Source organism: Drosophila albomicans, chromosome 3 (assembly GCF_009650485.2).
Source record: "Drosophila albomicans strain 15112-1751.03 chromosome 3, ASM965048v2, whole genome shotgun sequence".
In the NCBI taxonomy this organism is placed as follows: Eukaryota; Metazoa; Arthropoda; class Insecta; order Diptera; family Drosophilidae; genus Drosophila; species Drosophila albomicans.
Genome location: NC_047629.2, coordinates 7,345,345 through 7,361,006, shown reverse-complemented (window position 1 = coordinate 7,361,006; position 15,662 = coordinate 7,345,345). Strand labels below are relative to the sequence as shown.

At 37.8% G+C, this 15,662-nt stretch overlaps 2 protein-coding genes across 3 annotated transcripts in view; one reads left to right on the top strand and one right to left on the bottom strand.

Annotated features, from left to right (window-relative positions):
• The window catches only part of LOC117571944 (exostosin-1), an 83,519-nt gene that overhangs the window by 12,899 nt on the left and 54,958 nt on the right, over nt 1-15,662 (top strand). The gene's annotated exons all lie outside the window — the stretch shown is intronic.
• LOC117571441 (uncharacterized) lies at nt 12,070-14,414 on the bottom strand. Of its 2 annotated transcripts, XM_034253585.2 has the most exons (3): nt 14,376-14,414; nt 14,220-14,308; nt 12,070-13,629 (listed from the first exon to the last, which is right to left on the bottom strand). In XM_034253585.2, the coding sequence occupies exons 1-3, from the start codon at nt 14,391-14,393 to the stop codon at nt 12,222-12,224; spliced, it is 1,515 nt and encodes a 504-aa protein (XP_034109476.1). In that variant the 5' UTR covers nt 14,394-14,414; the 3' UTR covers nt 12,070-12,221. The 2 variants fall into 2 exon arrangements, with proteins under 2 accessions (XP_034109476.1, XP_051861806.1); XM_052005846.1 differs by lacking the exons at nt 14,220-14,308; nt 14,376-14,414 and adding an exon at nt 13,675-13,774.

The following is a 15,662-nucleotide window of genomic DNA, read 5'->3' as shown; positions in this document are numbered from 1 at the left end:
CCTACTTTTCGGCGATGCAAGCTTTAAAATTTATGCGCCCGAAAGGCCATAAACATAAACTATAGACGCTCTCGGCGTGTTAATATAATTATGATAAAATGCGTCACCGCAACGAGTTGAGTGGCCAAAAGCCAAATTGTAAGCTAACTTTGCAGTTGTTGCTGTTGTTGCTGTAGTTGGTTGGTATCGTTGGCGCCTCTTGTTGGCCAATTTGTTGCCAGAAACACGCAGCAACACTTGAGTACACGCGTAGAAAACAATAAATTTATAAACGCTTTTGCCTGTGAGTTGCCAACAATAATGGTGCAAAACGTTGCCTCTGGTCCGGTGGCGGGGAGTCCGGAGCGGGGGTGAAGGCGAGGTGTGAGTTGGCTTTGACATTGCGGTGGCGGTGGCGGCGTCGAGGGGGATTCTGATAAATGCGCGTGGCAGCCAAAGAAGGCAGCCAGATGGAGAGGGGCATAGACAGCCAAAGGGGAGATGGGGTTGAGGGGGGAAACGAAAGAAACGAAAAGGCGTTTAGTCTGTACGTGCGTAGCAGCGCAGTTTGTAAAGAATTTCGAATGTTCTGTTGCCCGACTCTTTGCGTACGGGTTACAAATGCCTCTCATACCTCTCCATTTTGGCTGGGTAACACAACTATTTCAAAGCTGTTGGCATTCCAAATTCCAAATGCCAAGTGTCAATTACATTTACAAAATTAGTTGCTTAGCCAACGATATTTGGGAATGAAGATTTGCTAAAATCATGTACACATTTAATAACATTTATTTTTAGATTTTAAGTTGACTTCAGAGAAAAACTTATTGTAAAACATACTATTGTTATAAGACTTACAACTTTATATATTATATATAATTTAATGTCACAATGTTCACTGAAAGTAACTACAAAAAAAAACTTGCAAATTGAAAAATTTCACTAAACATTTCTGTGATGATAGCGATCTAATTTCGAAATTATCTTATAAATTTAGCTAGAAATTTCAGTGAAATATAATTTGAAAAATGATTTAAAATTAGAACTAAGAGTTCGCAGAAACAAATTACTTGATAGAATACATAATTGTGCGCTTTTATGAAATCCGGAATTAAGTTTTTCAATTAGTACTCTTTTAGGATTAACATTGACAAAATAAAACTGAATTTCTAGATTTAGGATACAAAATGGAGTCTTGGGTTAAGAAAATTCGGAATCATAAAAAAAAAATTCGCACTACTTTGGTCTTAATTCGACGTATTTATCTTCGATTTATCTTCTATGTGAAATCGATCTATTTTGCGCTTAATCCATCCTTATATAGAGTATACTGACATGAGCATACATGTCAGTTTAGTTCTCTGGTCTCTGCTTTCACACATAATGTGGAGTAAAGTGGATAACGAAATGGAGTTGCTGGCATCGCAGGAGTCACAGGATGCGGCTGTGAAGGAATCGCGTAGCTGTTGCCAAACAATGAAACTTTATTTGCGGATCTCTTCTTCATGTTCATATGTGTGTGTGTGTGTGTGCTTGGGGGTGCGTATGTTGTTTTTGGTGTTATTGCATTTTCATTGTTTGTTATTTACTTTGGCACTTTGGCATTGTCACATTTTTAGTTTAGCCAGAGCGTTATTTATGAGCTAAAACGCCTGCTGTTGTCGCACGTTTCTAATAAATTGATTAAATTTCATGACACTTCATCATGCCAGCAAACAGCGACAGCAGCAACCAAAATTTGTGAGCTGTTTCAAGTGGTTTTTGAGCAACAACTTTACCCATAAAACATGGCACAACTTTCACAATGCCATTCGCTTATCCGCATGCTGTCTCTTTTACTCTCTCTCTCTCTCTCTCTCTCTTTCTGTCTCTATCTATCTATCTATCTACATCTTTAGCAGCGTCCTTGTGGCAACTGTTGGGACAACTGCTATGTCATTTGGCAAGTTTTATTCCTGTTTTTGGGCTCCTTGATATGATTATTATTATGCATACAAAACTCATAAAAGTCCCACACAAAATGTGCTCATGAGACAAAAAACCGCAGCAGATTTCTCTGCGCTAATTAACAGCACCCACTCCAAGTTAAACAAGCGAGGAGAACGAGAAGGAGAAGGAGGAACGAAACGGAACGACAAAAACAACATTAGATCAGACATAATGAATATTTGAGAAGCGCTTTTTAATTGAATTTCCTTTTGCTGCCTTTCCATGCTCTCATAAACATTTGTCTTTTCTCTCTTTTTGTCTGAGTGTGTGTTTGTGTGTGTGTGTGTGTGAGTGTGTCCTGGAGGCAACAACAAAAACCATATGCCAAAGGATTCTGTAATCAAATTAAAAACCAACTGAGGCGCATTCTAAATACATACATAAGTACATAAATATATAAGTATGCAAATAATTACAGAGCAGACATACGAAAGTCGATTTAATTAAATTTCGACTTTTCCTCTCTCCACCTCACTTTTTCTTCTTCTGTTTCTTCTTCTTCTTTGCCTGTCAGATTACTCGTTTCCTAAATGAACTGTAAGAACCAAAGTAGAATGCAAAAATACCGAAAAAGTAGAAAACGTAAATGCAAATATCTCTGTCAATAGATGAAAGAACCGAAACGTACAAACCCAAAAAAAAAAAAGACTGAAACAAATGCTGTGGGTTTAACTTTTATTTATTTATTTTGTTGTTTCAGCTATTTGGTCTGCGGGTTCTATTTGCCAATCAAAAGAGGTTAAAAAGCGAAGAGTTTCCAAAAGTTATTACATCCACAATATTTGCGTTTGTTGTTACCACAAATTAAGCCAAATGCAGCGTTTAAATGAATTTAGTTAAAGTGCAAATTTGTATACCCATGTACCGTAGGGTGAAAAGGGTACTTTAAAGTTGTGCCTTTAGGAAATGTATAAAATATATACGTATAGTCTTGATCAGATTTTTAAAATTTTTTAATAATTTTCAATAAAAAAAAAAAAAACAATTGCTGCAGCAGTCTTAATTGACTTGGTTCACATTCTGGTATATTTTCAGTGTAATAGTATACAAAATACTGTTGCATTCTCTTAGGTGTAATAATTTCGTATTGAGGAAGAATTCCGCATTTATTGAAAATTGGAAACTGGTAACTTTTAATTGTTTTGTTTACATTTTATACTTTTATCTCGAATAAATATGTAAATTAGTAATTTATTAGTTATATATTCTACTTCAACGGTCTGCACTCTTTATAGGATTTTTCATCACATAAACAAAATATATTTTTTGATACAGTAGCTTTACTATTTTGCAGCTACTTTGTTAGTACTTGGTAAACAGATTAAGTTTACGTCCTGTGCTACAGCTTTCACATTTTATTATACATTGTGTGCACAAAAAATATGCTATACTCGTTGAAATGACTTTAAGCTCTTAGAGATGTGTTAAATACAAAGCCGTTTAAAGCTCATCTCACACTCTCTTTTTTGTGCTTTGAGTTTGTAACCGAAAAAATCTACTCCAAGTTTTGCTATGACACTCGAAATACCAGAGTTCGTTCTCCTTTCCTTTCCCATTCATTCTCTTTATTCTATTTTATATGAATTTTTTATTTTTGTTCTGTTCTGTTCGGTTTGGTTCTGTTCTTTTCTGTTCTGTTCGCTGTTTGCTATCTGTTCTGAGTTGGCTTCATTTTTGCACTTCGCACTTTGCAGACTTCAGACCAAAAACATTTCTAACGCATTTTTGCTTTTATTTTACTGTTAATTTGATTCCATTTGCTTTGTTGCTGTTGGTGTTGCTATTGCTGTTGGTTGTGTGTTGTGTGCTGGGTCAAGTCTTTTGCTTGGAATTTCTACTTTTTGTTAAGGACTTTTCATGTGGATAATTAAACAAAATACCAACGCAAAAGGGCCAAAAATCTGGCATAAAGAAAACCGCATTGAAGCACTGAAGCAGGGCAACATCAACAACAACATTAGCAATTCCTTTCATTGCATTATATTCAATCTTTTTTTTTGTTGTTGTTTCGCCTAATACCCAAAGCAGATTCACATGCGGTGGGGCGTAAATAAAAATGTTGAGCCTCTACCTCAAAAACAAAAAAGAAGAAAACTCAGTTTTGAGGCAGTGCTTTAAGCGGGGGCAACTTGAACAACATTTTGGCAGCTGCACATCCGGCGAGTCAGGATATGGACTGGCTGCAATCGACAGAATGTGCTTCAATGCTTTTCTAATGGACTCTATCCGCTATTTAATGCACCCACACCCACACACACACACATACATATTCTCGCCCTGTTCCCATTCTCACTCTGTCTTGTGGCACATGGTGAGGCAGCAGGCAATGTTCGTGCAGCGGCAATTGAAGTCCGAAAAAGGCGCACACATTGGCAGCTTGTAAAGATTAATGATCAGCGCCAGACCGTTGCCTGGGACCCGGGAGCAGTGCAACATGATGCGATAATATGCGATTTGCTGCCCGTCGTATCCATAAAAATCGTTTGGAGTTGCTGCTTCTGCTATTGACAGAGCAATTTCTGCAGGATGGCTGCGACGAATCGTCCTTCGCCGCACTCAAAGTGTTCGAGTGCGTTTTCTGTGCAGCTCCTTGCTTCCTTGCGGAATGACCCAAACATTTGGCATGCATGAAGTTATTCAATAAAATAAAAATTGAATAGCTTTTCTGCGCAAAGCAAGCAAAAAAAATCCATTTCTATTCGAGTTTGTCCTCTCCCAAGGAGGAAGTTGCTCACGATTTTGCAGGTTTCTCCACTATTCTCACTGGACATACATACGTAAGTACGTGCAATGACGTTTGTATATAACACCAAAATCGGAATAGCATTCACTTAGATACATAATGGAAATCCAATCAGAAACATACCTGCTAACGAAATGTGCTGCAATAGATAAACATAAAATAGTTTCTCGATGAGAGTAAGTAAACCAGAGACACTTATAAAGGATCAAGTGTTCAACTCATATATCTTATTAGCCAACTTACTTCGCATTTGAAACTCGAAAAAAACACTCATTAATCGTTATTGTTGTTGCCAAAGTATGATCCGAAGATATCAAGTCAACTTTCTATATTGATAAGGATTTTTTATATTATTTATTTATTTATATATGCGATATTCTTGCGAAGAAGTAAACTTGTATTGAGTCCTTCATAAACGAATGAACAAAAATAACCAATTAAATAAACTTGTTTGTGTTTGTTCACATGTTTCATTTTTGATTAGTCGTTTTTTTGCGGTTGGTAATCTTGGATTATCCTCCAAGATTTTGGATTTTGCTTATTTTTTTCATGAGATATCTGGATAAAAAGTTCAATAACCTCAGCTGCAGCCCCATAGCAAAATGTGCCAAAAAATCCATGCTTCCGATTAATTTCCATAACTTTCTTTAGCTTTCTTGTCGGCCAAGGTACGCATTATGTAGCAAATTTGGTAGAAATCCTTACAGCGGTTTTTATGAAAAAACCCACCAAAACAAGTTCATTTCGCACGGGCATCGTGCAGTTGGAACCAGTGTGGAACCAGTGTGGAACCAGTCGTAAAAGAACCGACTCAAAGCGGAGCTCAAAAGTGTTGAATAACACACTTTTTCACTTGGTGGGACTTCAAATACAATTTTTATTCGATTGCAACAAACCAAATTCAGAAATTAAAAAAGTTATTATTGTCTGCACCAATATCTGTCTAGCTTCGAAATTTCGCTTGTTAAAAAATTAATGAACATATAGATTTTTTTTAACTTTTAATAGCCCAACGGAAAATATAGTTGACCTCATATAATACATTTTTATTCATTTGAAAATAGAAAAGTATTTATTTAAAGTATGTAAAGTATGCATTTCAAATTGTTTTTAATTATTATTGATTACTCGAAAATATTCTGGCCATAGTTTTATAAAGCGCATACTGTGGATATAGATTGTATATGAACTCTTTTAGATGCTTTGTACTATATTTTAACGTCGGTTTCATTCATCGCCAAAGACTTGTTTTAAAGTAAATGGATATTGCAAGCTTTATACTATATAAATAGTATAATAATTATAATTAATTAATTGCATATTTAATGCATTTTGGGAGCGGCTGTCAACTGATTTAAAACATTTCGCACATGTCCTGTCTCTGGTCTCTTGTGCTGTCCCATTTGTGGTATAATTTCGTTGCCTACTTTTAAGCGCTGCTCGGGCCAACAAATTCAATTTGAGAGCGGTAAACGCAATATTCATTAAAATGATGTTGCCATCATCCCCTCCGCCCACCCACCGTTTACAAGAGCATCAAAGTCAACAGCAGCCGCAACGTGCAACCACTGAGGCTGTGCCACAGTGGCACAGCGCAGCAATCCACTGATGATGCACTGCAGCTGTTGCTGCCGTTGTTGTTTCTGTTTCTGTTCGGTTCTGTTCTGTTGTTGCAGCTGCTACTTCTTCTGCTGCTGCTGCATTTAGCATTTTGAAAATCCGCTCAGTGCTGCAAATTGTGCTGCGTTTTACCAACTTTTATGTTCGCACACAGAGAACGAGAAAGAGGATGAAGAGATAGGCAGTGAAGAGAGAGAGAGCGCAGACTTGACGCAGCCCAAGTGCAAACTACAAACTGTGAGTACTTCATGCATATGCTGCAGTAATTGTCGCCGTGCCGCTGATTACACTTCAACAGCCGCCACATCCAGACGCAGTAGCAGCAGCAGTAGCAGATGAACGGCCAACAACTCGAAGTGCTTGTGTGTGGCAACACCCACTCTAAACACATCCTCTGATTCAGTTTTAGCATCTGCCACTGGCTCCAGCTCTGGCTTCAGTTTAGTTCGACTCTCCCTCTCTCTCTCTCTCTTGGGCAAGGGGGACCGTTGGGCTTTTAACTGCTCTAGATTCAGCAGCAGGCCATAAACATATTCATGCACATCGCCATAACTTGTGTTCGTATGTAATTGCCAGCCGACAAAGTTGTGCAAACGTTTTCAAATGAGCAAGCGTTAAACATTTGCAATCATAATGGCAAATTTAAAAATATAATTCAATTTCGTAATTATACATTATTTGGTTGCCAAATTATTCATTTAATGAACAACACAAATTTTGGTCATTTGGTCATTAACCACTTTAATGTCTTTTGACTTGTTGCACTTTTTAATCCCTCAGAAAATACACTTTCAGAATATTGCATGCATGAACATATGTATGTATGTGTGAAGTCTATAGATGACCCACGCGCAAAATACTAAAAAAAGCTATGTCAATACTGCGGTTACATTGTAACTGCGCGTCTAGTATTTAAGTATCGATAAACGGCCAGGCCGGCGCAGTCACACTGCAATGAACAGATACTAAAACAGCCGACTACAAATATTGTATAAACCAAAATCTGAAATACATGAATAAATCATTTGCAAATAACTTAAGATAATTTCGTGTTTTGTGTTTCATCAACAGCTGGAATAAATATTTATTTATGGTTTACTATTATCAACACGAACAGCAACTCTGAATTGAAGTGTTTTATTTGATTTTTGTCGCCTGCACCGCATTGCATATGCATTTCATAAGTTTTGTGCGAGTTCGAGTGCTTTGCCTGTCTCTCAGCTCTCTCTTTCTATCTCCGTCTCTGCTGCGCATTCGCTTTCTCCTTCTCGCAGCTGGCTGCTGTATTTGAATATTTAATTTTTTAGCATGCAGCAAACATTTCGCACTTCTAAAATGACGCTAAACGCTGCTGGGCTGCATTCCCTCAGCTCCATTCTCAGCCTCATGATTGTCCCCGTTGTGCGTCTGTATGTATGTATAGACGTATGTGTGTGTGAATGTGCTTCTATTTGTTTGTGTATGTGAATGCGAGTTTGTCTTTTATTAAGCAAACAAAATGTGTTTTCTATGCTAAATGGGCATCTTCTTCCCCCATTCTAGCTGCTCGCTGATTGCGAGTTCAATGCACGGCATTTACAGCAGCCAGAAAGAGATGGCATTAGACAGAGCGAGAGAGACAGACTGAATAAGGATAAATAAATTCACGAAATTGGCCTTTCCGACGTCGACGATGTCGTCGTCGTCGTCTTTACAATTTGGTTTGGTTTTATACTCTCGTTTTTCTCTTGTGCGCCACATGCCATAATTAATATCATTTTTTGGCGCAACGTGGGTTGACGTGCCACGCCCAACAACTTCGACTACGCCTCCTGCTCCACCTCTGCCTATGCTGCCATAACCGCCGCCATTTTTCAACTGTCATTTGACAGTCCGACGTTTTTAATTAAACGAATTTCGCTTTCATAAATTTCACTTTGACAGCGGTAAGCAAAAGGCGTCCGGCATTTACCACGCAACAATTACCCACCTTTAAATATTTAATTGAGTCGCCATAGAATGCCTCTTAAGCCCATCGTTTCCTGCCTCACACATACACATGCACAAGTTATGGAACATTCATCGGCTGGTCATCAAATTTTCCAATTTACTGACGTGTAATATTGAGTTTTTATTTATAAATTTCATTTTTTATAAGCGAAGATATTAAATTAAATTCTATTGTTATCCTAAAAAATGGTTTTTAAGTTGTATCTTTTATTATTCGTGATGTTATGTTACATTCATTTCCATAAAGTTATTGTACCCAATGCACTTTCATATTGTTATTAAGGAAAAAGCATTAAAATATTCAAACCATGATTCGAATTGCAATAAGCGAATACATGAATAAATAAATTGCAAATATAACTATTAATATTTAAGTAAATAAACAAATGTGTAATAAATGCAAAGTTCAATAACATTTTATTCGTGTTATAAAAATCATTTGTGGTCGTGCTTTCTCAATAATAAACGATTTTAATACAAAATTAGTCAGTTTATTGAATGGCAAAATAAATTTAAAATAATATCTTCATTTGCAAGTGGATAACTTAATTTCTTTATGTTTTCTTTTTAAACTCCAAACGCACTCTTAACCCATTTTATATGCGAAATTCCATTATCTCTTTGACATTTTCTTGCTAACTTAGCGACTCTCTTACTCAGCGCAAGTATCCCTAAACTTTTAGCATACCCTGTAACCTTGAAACGAGGAAAGAGGTCTGCTGCATTTGGTATACATTTTTTTTGTGACAGAAAAATTAAAATGATTTCTTTATAGCTTGTGTATAAAACATAAACACAAGACTTAGAATAAATAAATTACAAATTGTTTAGTTTACATCATTAAAGGGTATCTACTAGTTGCTTGTTCTATTCTATACATTCTTTGTTAACAAAATAACCTCAAAGAGCAAAAAGAAAAAAAGTATCTTGATGGAAAAAATAGCTGCAAAGTACTGCATGACATTATTGCCACTGGCTTGTTGGTGTTGTTGTTGTCGATTGTTGTTGTTGCTGTTGCTGTCCAACGCGAAGTACGTGCAATGTCACCCACTCACACACATACACACACACACACTTCCGCTCTGGTTGCATTGTTCATTTAAATTCTAATTTGTATTTTGGCGCACTCGACAATGAGAAAGTCGAGGACAGAAGGACCTGGGGACATTGTGAGCTTGCTGCTTCCTGCCAGCGGGCATTTGGACAGGTTGCTTGCTAGAGTTTGCTTTTTTGCCTTCCCTCGCCCCCTCGGGTCTCTTCACCTTCTCTTTCGATTCGGATTAAGCCACGTGCCCAATAATGTCCTTGAAACTTCTGGGCTGGGCGTGTCGACCGATTTGTTATTGTGCTCTGCCTTGCTTAGGTGCTGCAATCTTAATCGCGTTTTGGTGACAGCTTTGCATATCCCCAAGTATGCTACAAGACTATTCGCTACACTCGATTGCCGTTTCCATTGACTCTGGTTGAGTGTGAAAAGACCTCGACGTGAAAATTTGGGGCAAATTGAACACGCTTCTTAGTGTTCGAATATTACACAAAATTCGCAGGAGAAGATAATATGGAAGAACATATGTTGAAAAGAACCAAATTATTATTATTATTATTATTATTATTATTATTATTATTATTATTATTATTATTATTATTATTATTATTATTATTATTATTATTATTATTATTATTATTATTATTATTATTATTATTATTATTATTATTATTATTATTATTATTATTATTATTATTATTATTATTATTATTATTATTATCATTATTTTTACTACTATTATTGTTATGACTATTTATTAGTGGTATTTTTTGCTTTCATATTTTTTGGCACTCTATGCTATTTTTTAAAATATATCATCAATTATCATAATTAAGTATTTTTATGGTTTATTATTTTGGTATATTTTAAGAATAATGCTCCCATATTTTGATTTTCTTCAATATCTTGAATAAGATTTCGCCATCTTTTAATTCTCACTTTGAGTTACCCTACCATTAACTTTGAATTTCTATTTTTAGTTTATTACGAATCTTAAATGAATTGCCTACACATTTTGACTTCCACTCACTTTGTGAAACAACTGTTTTAACCTGACATTGGTGTAGAAGTTTGCCATATATAAGGCTTGTCGATTAACTCTAATTAAGCAGACATTTCCGATTGCGACAACATGCAACTACAATTTGTAATTGCTCTACTGATGCTTTACGAGGTCTATGCAAGGACTTGCTTGGGAAAACCCGATGTAGAAAGTTGCCTGGGCAAACCCAGTCATGGAAGCTCCTTCTTGGTACACTGCAAGAGCAATGCCAATCCAGTGATGTGGTGGTACAATTCAAGTAGTCGCAGCTGCCAACGAATGCATTACTATGGCTGTGAGGGTAATAGGAATCGTTATTGCACTAAGGTGACTTGCTTGAGGAAATGCAAATATAGTGTGCGAGAAATTGTATTAGTATAAGTAATTACAATATAATTAAATTAAAAGATCAAAATTGTACAAAAATTTGACATTTTTTGAAATTCAAGAATACATGAAATTCAAGAATATTTGAAGATTGCAAGAATGTTAAAACTTAACGCAGCACAAAAAATGTCAGCTTTAGATAAACTGCTCTTAAATATCGATTGCTGAAAATAAAAAGAAATCAAAATTATAAATGCATAAAATTACTTAAGTGAACTCATCGAAGAACTAAGTTTAAACAAAGGGAATTACAACAATCCCTCTATCGAAATCTATAAATCTTATTTTAAGTAGCATGAACAAAATTATTGAATTTGAAGGCTGTTCGATTTAAAAACAAGATTTTATAATCTCAATAAGATGATTGAATATCGAAATATTGTTTCAAGAACTTTTGAATAAAGAATTCTTAATTCTTCTTCTCAAACTCTCAATTTTCATTTTCCATTCGTAACTTTATAAAATATTAATAGAAAACCGAGAATAGTATCATTTATATTTTGTCTATCTATATGCAAAATACTTATTAAAAACCTACACTTTAGTGACTACACAGTTTGTATAAAATTTATAGCTGTAGTTTATCCTTTAGCTGGCCTTGTAGAATATCTAAAATTGTCATTCTGATCAGTTGGCCTTACTTTTAGCCTAGTTCTTTTCACTCTCTTTTTTTTGCTTAGCATTTTGTTGGCGAGCTGCTGTTTTAATTCGTATGTTGTCGCTGGGTTTAGTTGGTTTAGTTGATTAAAAGCGGCATTTCGTGCGTTTTTCTTTCATTTTGGCATTTTATGTGTATGTGTGTGTGTGCGAGGGGTGGAAGAACGCTTGTGGGTCATTGTGGGGAATGTTTGCAGCTTACAATGTCTTATGGCTGTCTTTTGTTCTGTTTTGTCACTGGAATTTATAGCAGGTTTAACCCACTTTTCTATCCCCGCCATTCCTTCAACGTTTGCTGCTGCTGTGTGTGTAAATTACTTGGTCTCTTAGTTCTTTTTTTTTTGTTTTTTTTTTTGGGGTCAACTTGAAGGCTGTTGCAGCAAAGTTTTAAATTGGTTGTCAAATGCAATGAGCGAATGCGATAAATGGCAACGACTTGAGAAACGCGTTTAACATTAATTAAAATGCATTCGCCATAACGAAGACAATGATGAAGTTTGCTTTGACTTTGGCTCGCGTGCTACAAGTGCAATGACTTTTCCCCGCTCAAATGCAACTGAAAACGATAATGAAAACGAAAATGAAAATGTTTTGGGAAATGCATTAAATTAAACTCATTACACGCGTACTTTGTGTGTGGAAAAATATTTAACTCTTGCTTTTACTTTTACTTTTAGTTTTACAACATTTAAAACTATGTTAACAACTAGGCAATTAAAAGGCTTAACTGAAGCTTTGGCTATGCTTTGGTTACTGCTAAGACTCAGCGGCTACATCACATCCTCATGAGTGGGGTTGTCGCCAAACTTAATGGAGCCCCGTTGTCTCACATCCTTTCGCTGTCTCTTGTACTCGGTGCGTGGCGGCGTCCTTATTGGCTGCTCAAAGGCCACAGCACTGGGTCCAATCGGGCTGGTCAGGTAACTGCCGCTGGCCTCCACCTCCGTTGGCCATTTATCCCCGTTCATGGCATCGACGAGTGCCGCCTCCATTTCGGCATTCTGCTCCTCCTGCTTACTCTGACGCTGCTGCTCCTGGAGGCGTGCCCGCAGGCTGCTCATGGCAAAGCTGACATTGTAGCCCGGACTGATGTCCGAGGCGGACTCTTTGTAGACGATCTGCTGCTCCCTTTGATGGTGATTGTGATTGTGATGCTGATGCTTTGATCGGGATTTGCCGTTATTGGCTTTCGTCTGCTCACGTTCCCGAAACTTTTTGAGGAAGCCTGGCGGATAGTTGGGCGCCTCGGTGGTTGTGCTTGTTATCACCGTGTTTGCTGTGGGTGTGTGGCTGGTTGAGCCAGGATTATGAACATATCGACTGCGCGGACGTGGCGCCGGATTACTGGGATTGCTGGCAGGACTCTCATACAAATGCGAGGGCACAAAGCCGCTCTCCATGGGCGCCAAGGCATGGAGTTCGCCACTCGCCTCACCCGTATGCTCGGTTACCTCATACTGATGTCCTTTGTGCTTGGGCAGTTCATTCTCATCCTCGACCTGCTCGAAATCATCATCCTCCTCCTCATCATGCTCCTCGGCATGGGGGCGATGCGAAACCAGTTTCTCGGGCTTCGGCAGCAACTCATGATTGCCATAATTCTCATGGCTGGCGGCAATGCTTGTGTGCAATCTCGTCAGTGGCTGCGGACGCATTGTCACAAAGGAGCTGGGATGTTCGCCGGACTTGTAAACGGGCTTCCAGCTTTGGTATTCCATAATTTTGCCCGAGACAATCTCATTGCTGTTGGGCTTCGACTTTTGCGGCTTAAAGTATTTATCCAAAAGCGCCTCATCACTGGTCATCGGAAGTTTGCCCTCCACAATCAGCTCCTGCTCCTTCTCCAGCTGCCGCATGCGATTCTCATAGTTCAGCATGGTGGGCTCAGTGACTGATGGCTTCGGCAGCGGCCTCAACATCTTAACCAGCTTTTTGTGCGAGCCACGCATCTTGATTATCTTCATGGGCTTGTTGGTGTGCGGATCGCGTATTATGTACTTCACACGCGTCGTCTCCGTGGGCAGAAAGTCCATCATGTTCTGGGCATAGCCCGCTGTGCTGGGCAGCAGATCGCCAAACATGGATTTCATGGCACGCGTGGGTCCCTTGAAGATGCGACCCATGAGGCCGCCCATAACCGAATTATCCATCTGCTGCCACATGAAGCGACGTTGAATTCTAAATGGGATGTGATGTGTGAGAAGGGTATTGGACTATATTTACCAGTGTAAAATGAGCGTTAAGATATAAAGGGAATATTACTACACATTAAGTCAATTCACAAACTTAAAACTTCTGATATTGATATGATATCCAAAAATGGTTCGAAATTTAACAAAATATGAGTCAATACTTTGAATACAATTTCTTTACTCTCCCATTCAAATTTATGGCTGATTACGTCATGTCTAGTTAAGCCGATTGTTAGTTTACTATAAAATTAATTTTTCGGTCAAATAAAAACGAGTTGGATTTCACATAACAGAGCATTAAGCTTTAGTTGCTTCGTGCAAAAGCAATCCTGTGCATCAGCTGTTTTGCTTCTTCTTCCTTATTTGTCAACCGCTGACAGCTTTCTCTTCTTCTTTATTTTTAAGCAGCTAAATTTGTTACTTGAAGTTAACCGATAAGTCTTATTTATCGGTGATGAGAAGAATAGTTCGAATTGTGTTAACTAGTGGTAAAGACAACGGTCCTTAGTGTTTGCTTTACACAAAAAAAAAAAAACACTCATTTCTTACTGGTACACCTAGTGTTAATTTGTTTACCTGTGTTCCTCCGCCTTCTGTTCGCCATTCACCAGCAGCAGCACAGTGGCCACTAGCAGCAGTGGCCGAATCCAGTTGCAAACAGGAATCTGCATCGATGATGATTATATGTGATTTGCATTTGATTTATGAATTCACTTCTGGCTTAACACTTACACAATAAAGCTTCCTCATGTTCAGATGTTGTTGTTGTTGTCGTTGAGAGTGTTGTTTGTGCTTTCTAATATGCTATGTTATTCCCACAAAATAACGCGACTCGATCTATTCCGTCTGTGGCTTTTCGTTGCCCACTTTCGACTGCCGGCGCCTGCGCGCCAAGCACTTGATTTTATACATTTCACACCATTTGGGCAGCTTGCTCGCTGTGCAGCAGCAGGTTGAAGCTTGAGCTTGCTCCAATTATTGAGCGCAGTCGCAACTTTGGCATTGGCATTTCACTTTCTGGCTAAAACAATGGGTTTTTCGCCCCGTTCCCCCAGCTCCTCCTTCTCTTTCATGCATTTTCATGTGGCCGCCTTTCGTCGAACAATTAGTTCCATTAGTTTCTGGCTGCGGTGGTTGCTATTTTTCTTTTATTTTTATTTGATTTTTTTTTTGTTGCTTTTCGTTTTTGATATTTCTTGTTTAGCTTTTCTTTCGCTTCCATTTTTTCATTATTACCTTTTCCTTCCTCTAGTTGAAGTTGGCAGTTTCCGTGTGCATTTTATTTTCGTGCTGGCTGCACCTGACGTGTTGCAGATTTTGCTTTAAATGTTGCTTAAAAATTTGTTAAATTTTGTTAAACCATCGTTGAGCATAGCATACAACACATAAAACAACAAACAAAAGCCCGCAGCATATTCAACAACAATTCGTGCTCAATTATGAGTTAATATTTATTAATGCGATGCATTTGCCGCTGTTGTTGTTGTTGTTGTTGTTGTTATTGCATTTTTGCTTCATTTCTTGGTTGCATTTTATTAATTAACGGCTCATCGGCAATTGTATCATTAATTTGTATAGCCTGGGCAGCGCCATCTGGCGAGTCCAACTCGCAGCTGCATCTGCTACTGTTTCTATCTCACTCTCTCTGCCTCTGCTTCTGCTTCTGTTTCTGCCGTTGCCCGTTGGCTTTGTGTAAACGACTTTGTGGCGTGCACTTGCCTGATGGCTATCAATAATAATGATAATGATGATGATGACGATGATCATTATGTTGATGCTCTGCTTTATTTGCCTTTGGCAAAACCACTTGATAATTGTTTGTACTGCAAATATATAATAGGTGGCGCCACTTTGGCGCACGCTTTAAGAACATTTGTCACTCCCACTTATGTTGTTCATTATTGTTATATAACATGCACATCTGCTGCATAACAAATATTGTTCTTTTGCAAATATTTCAATGCAAAATAAAGACATTTACGTAACTGAATTAAATGCCATTTGAAATTGAATTGGAGG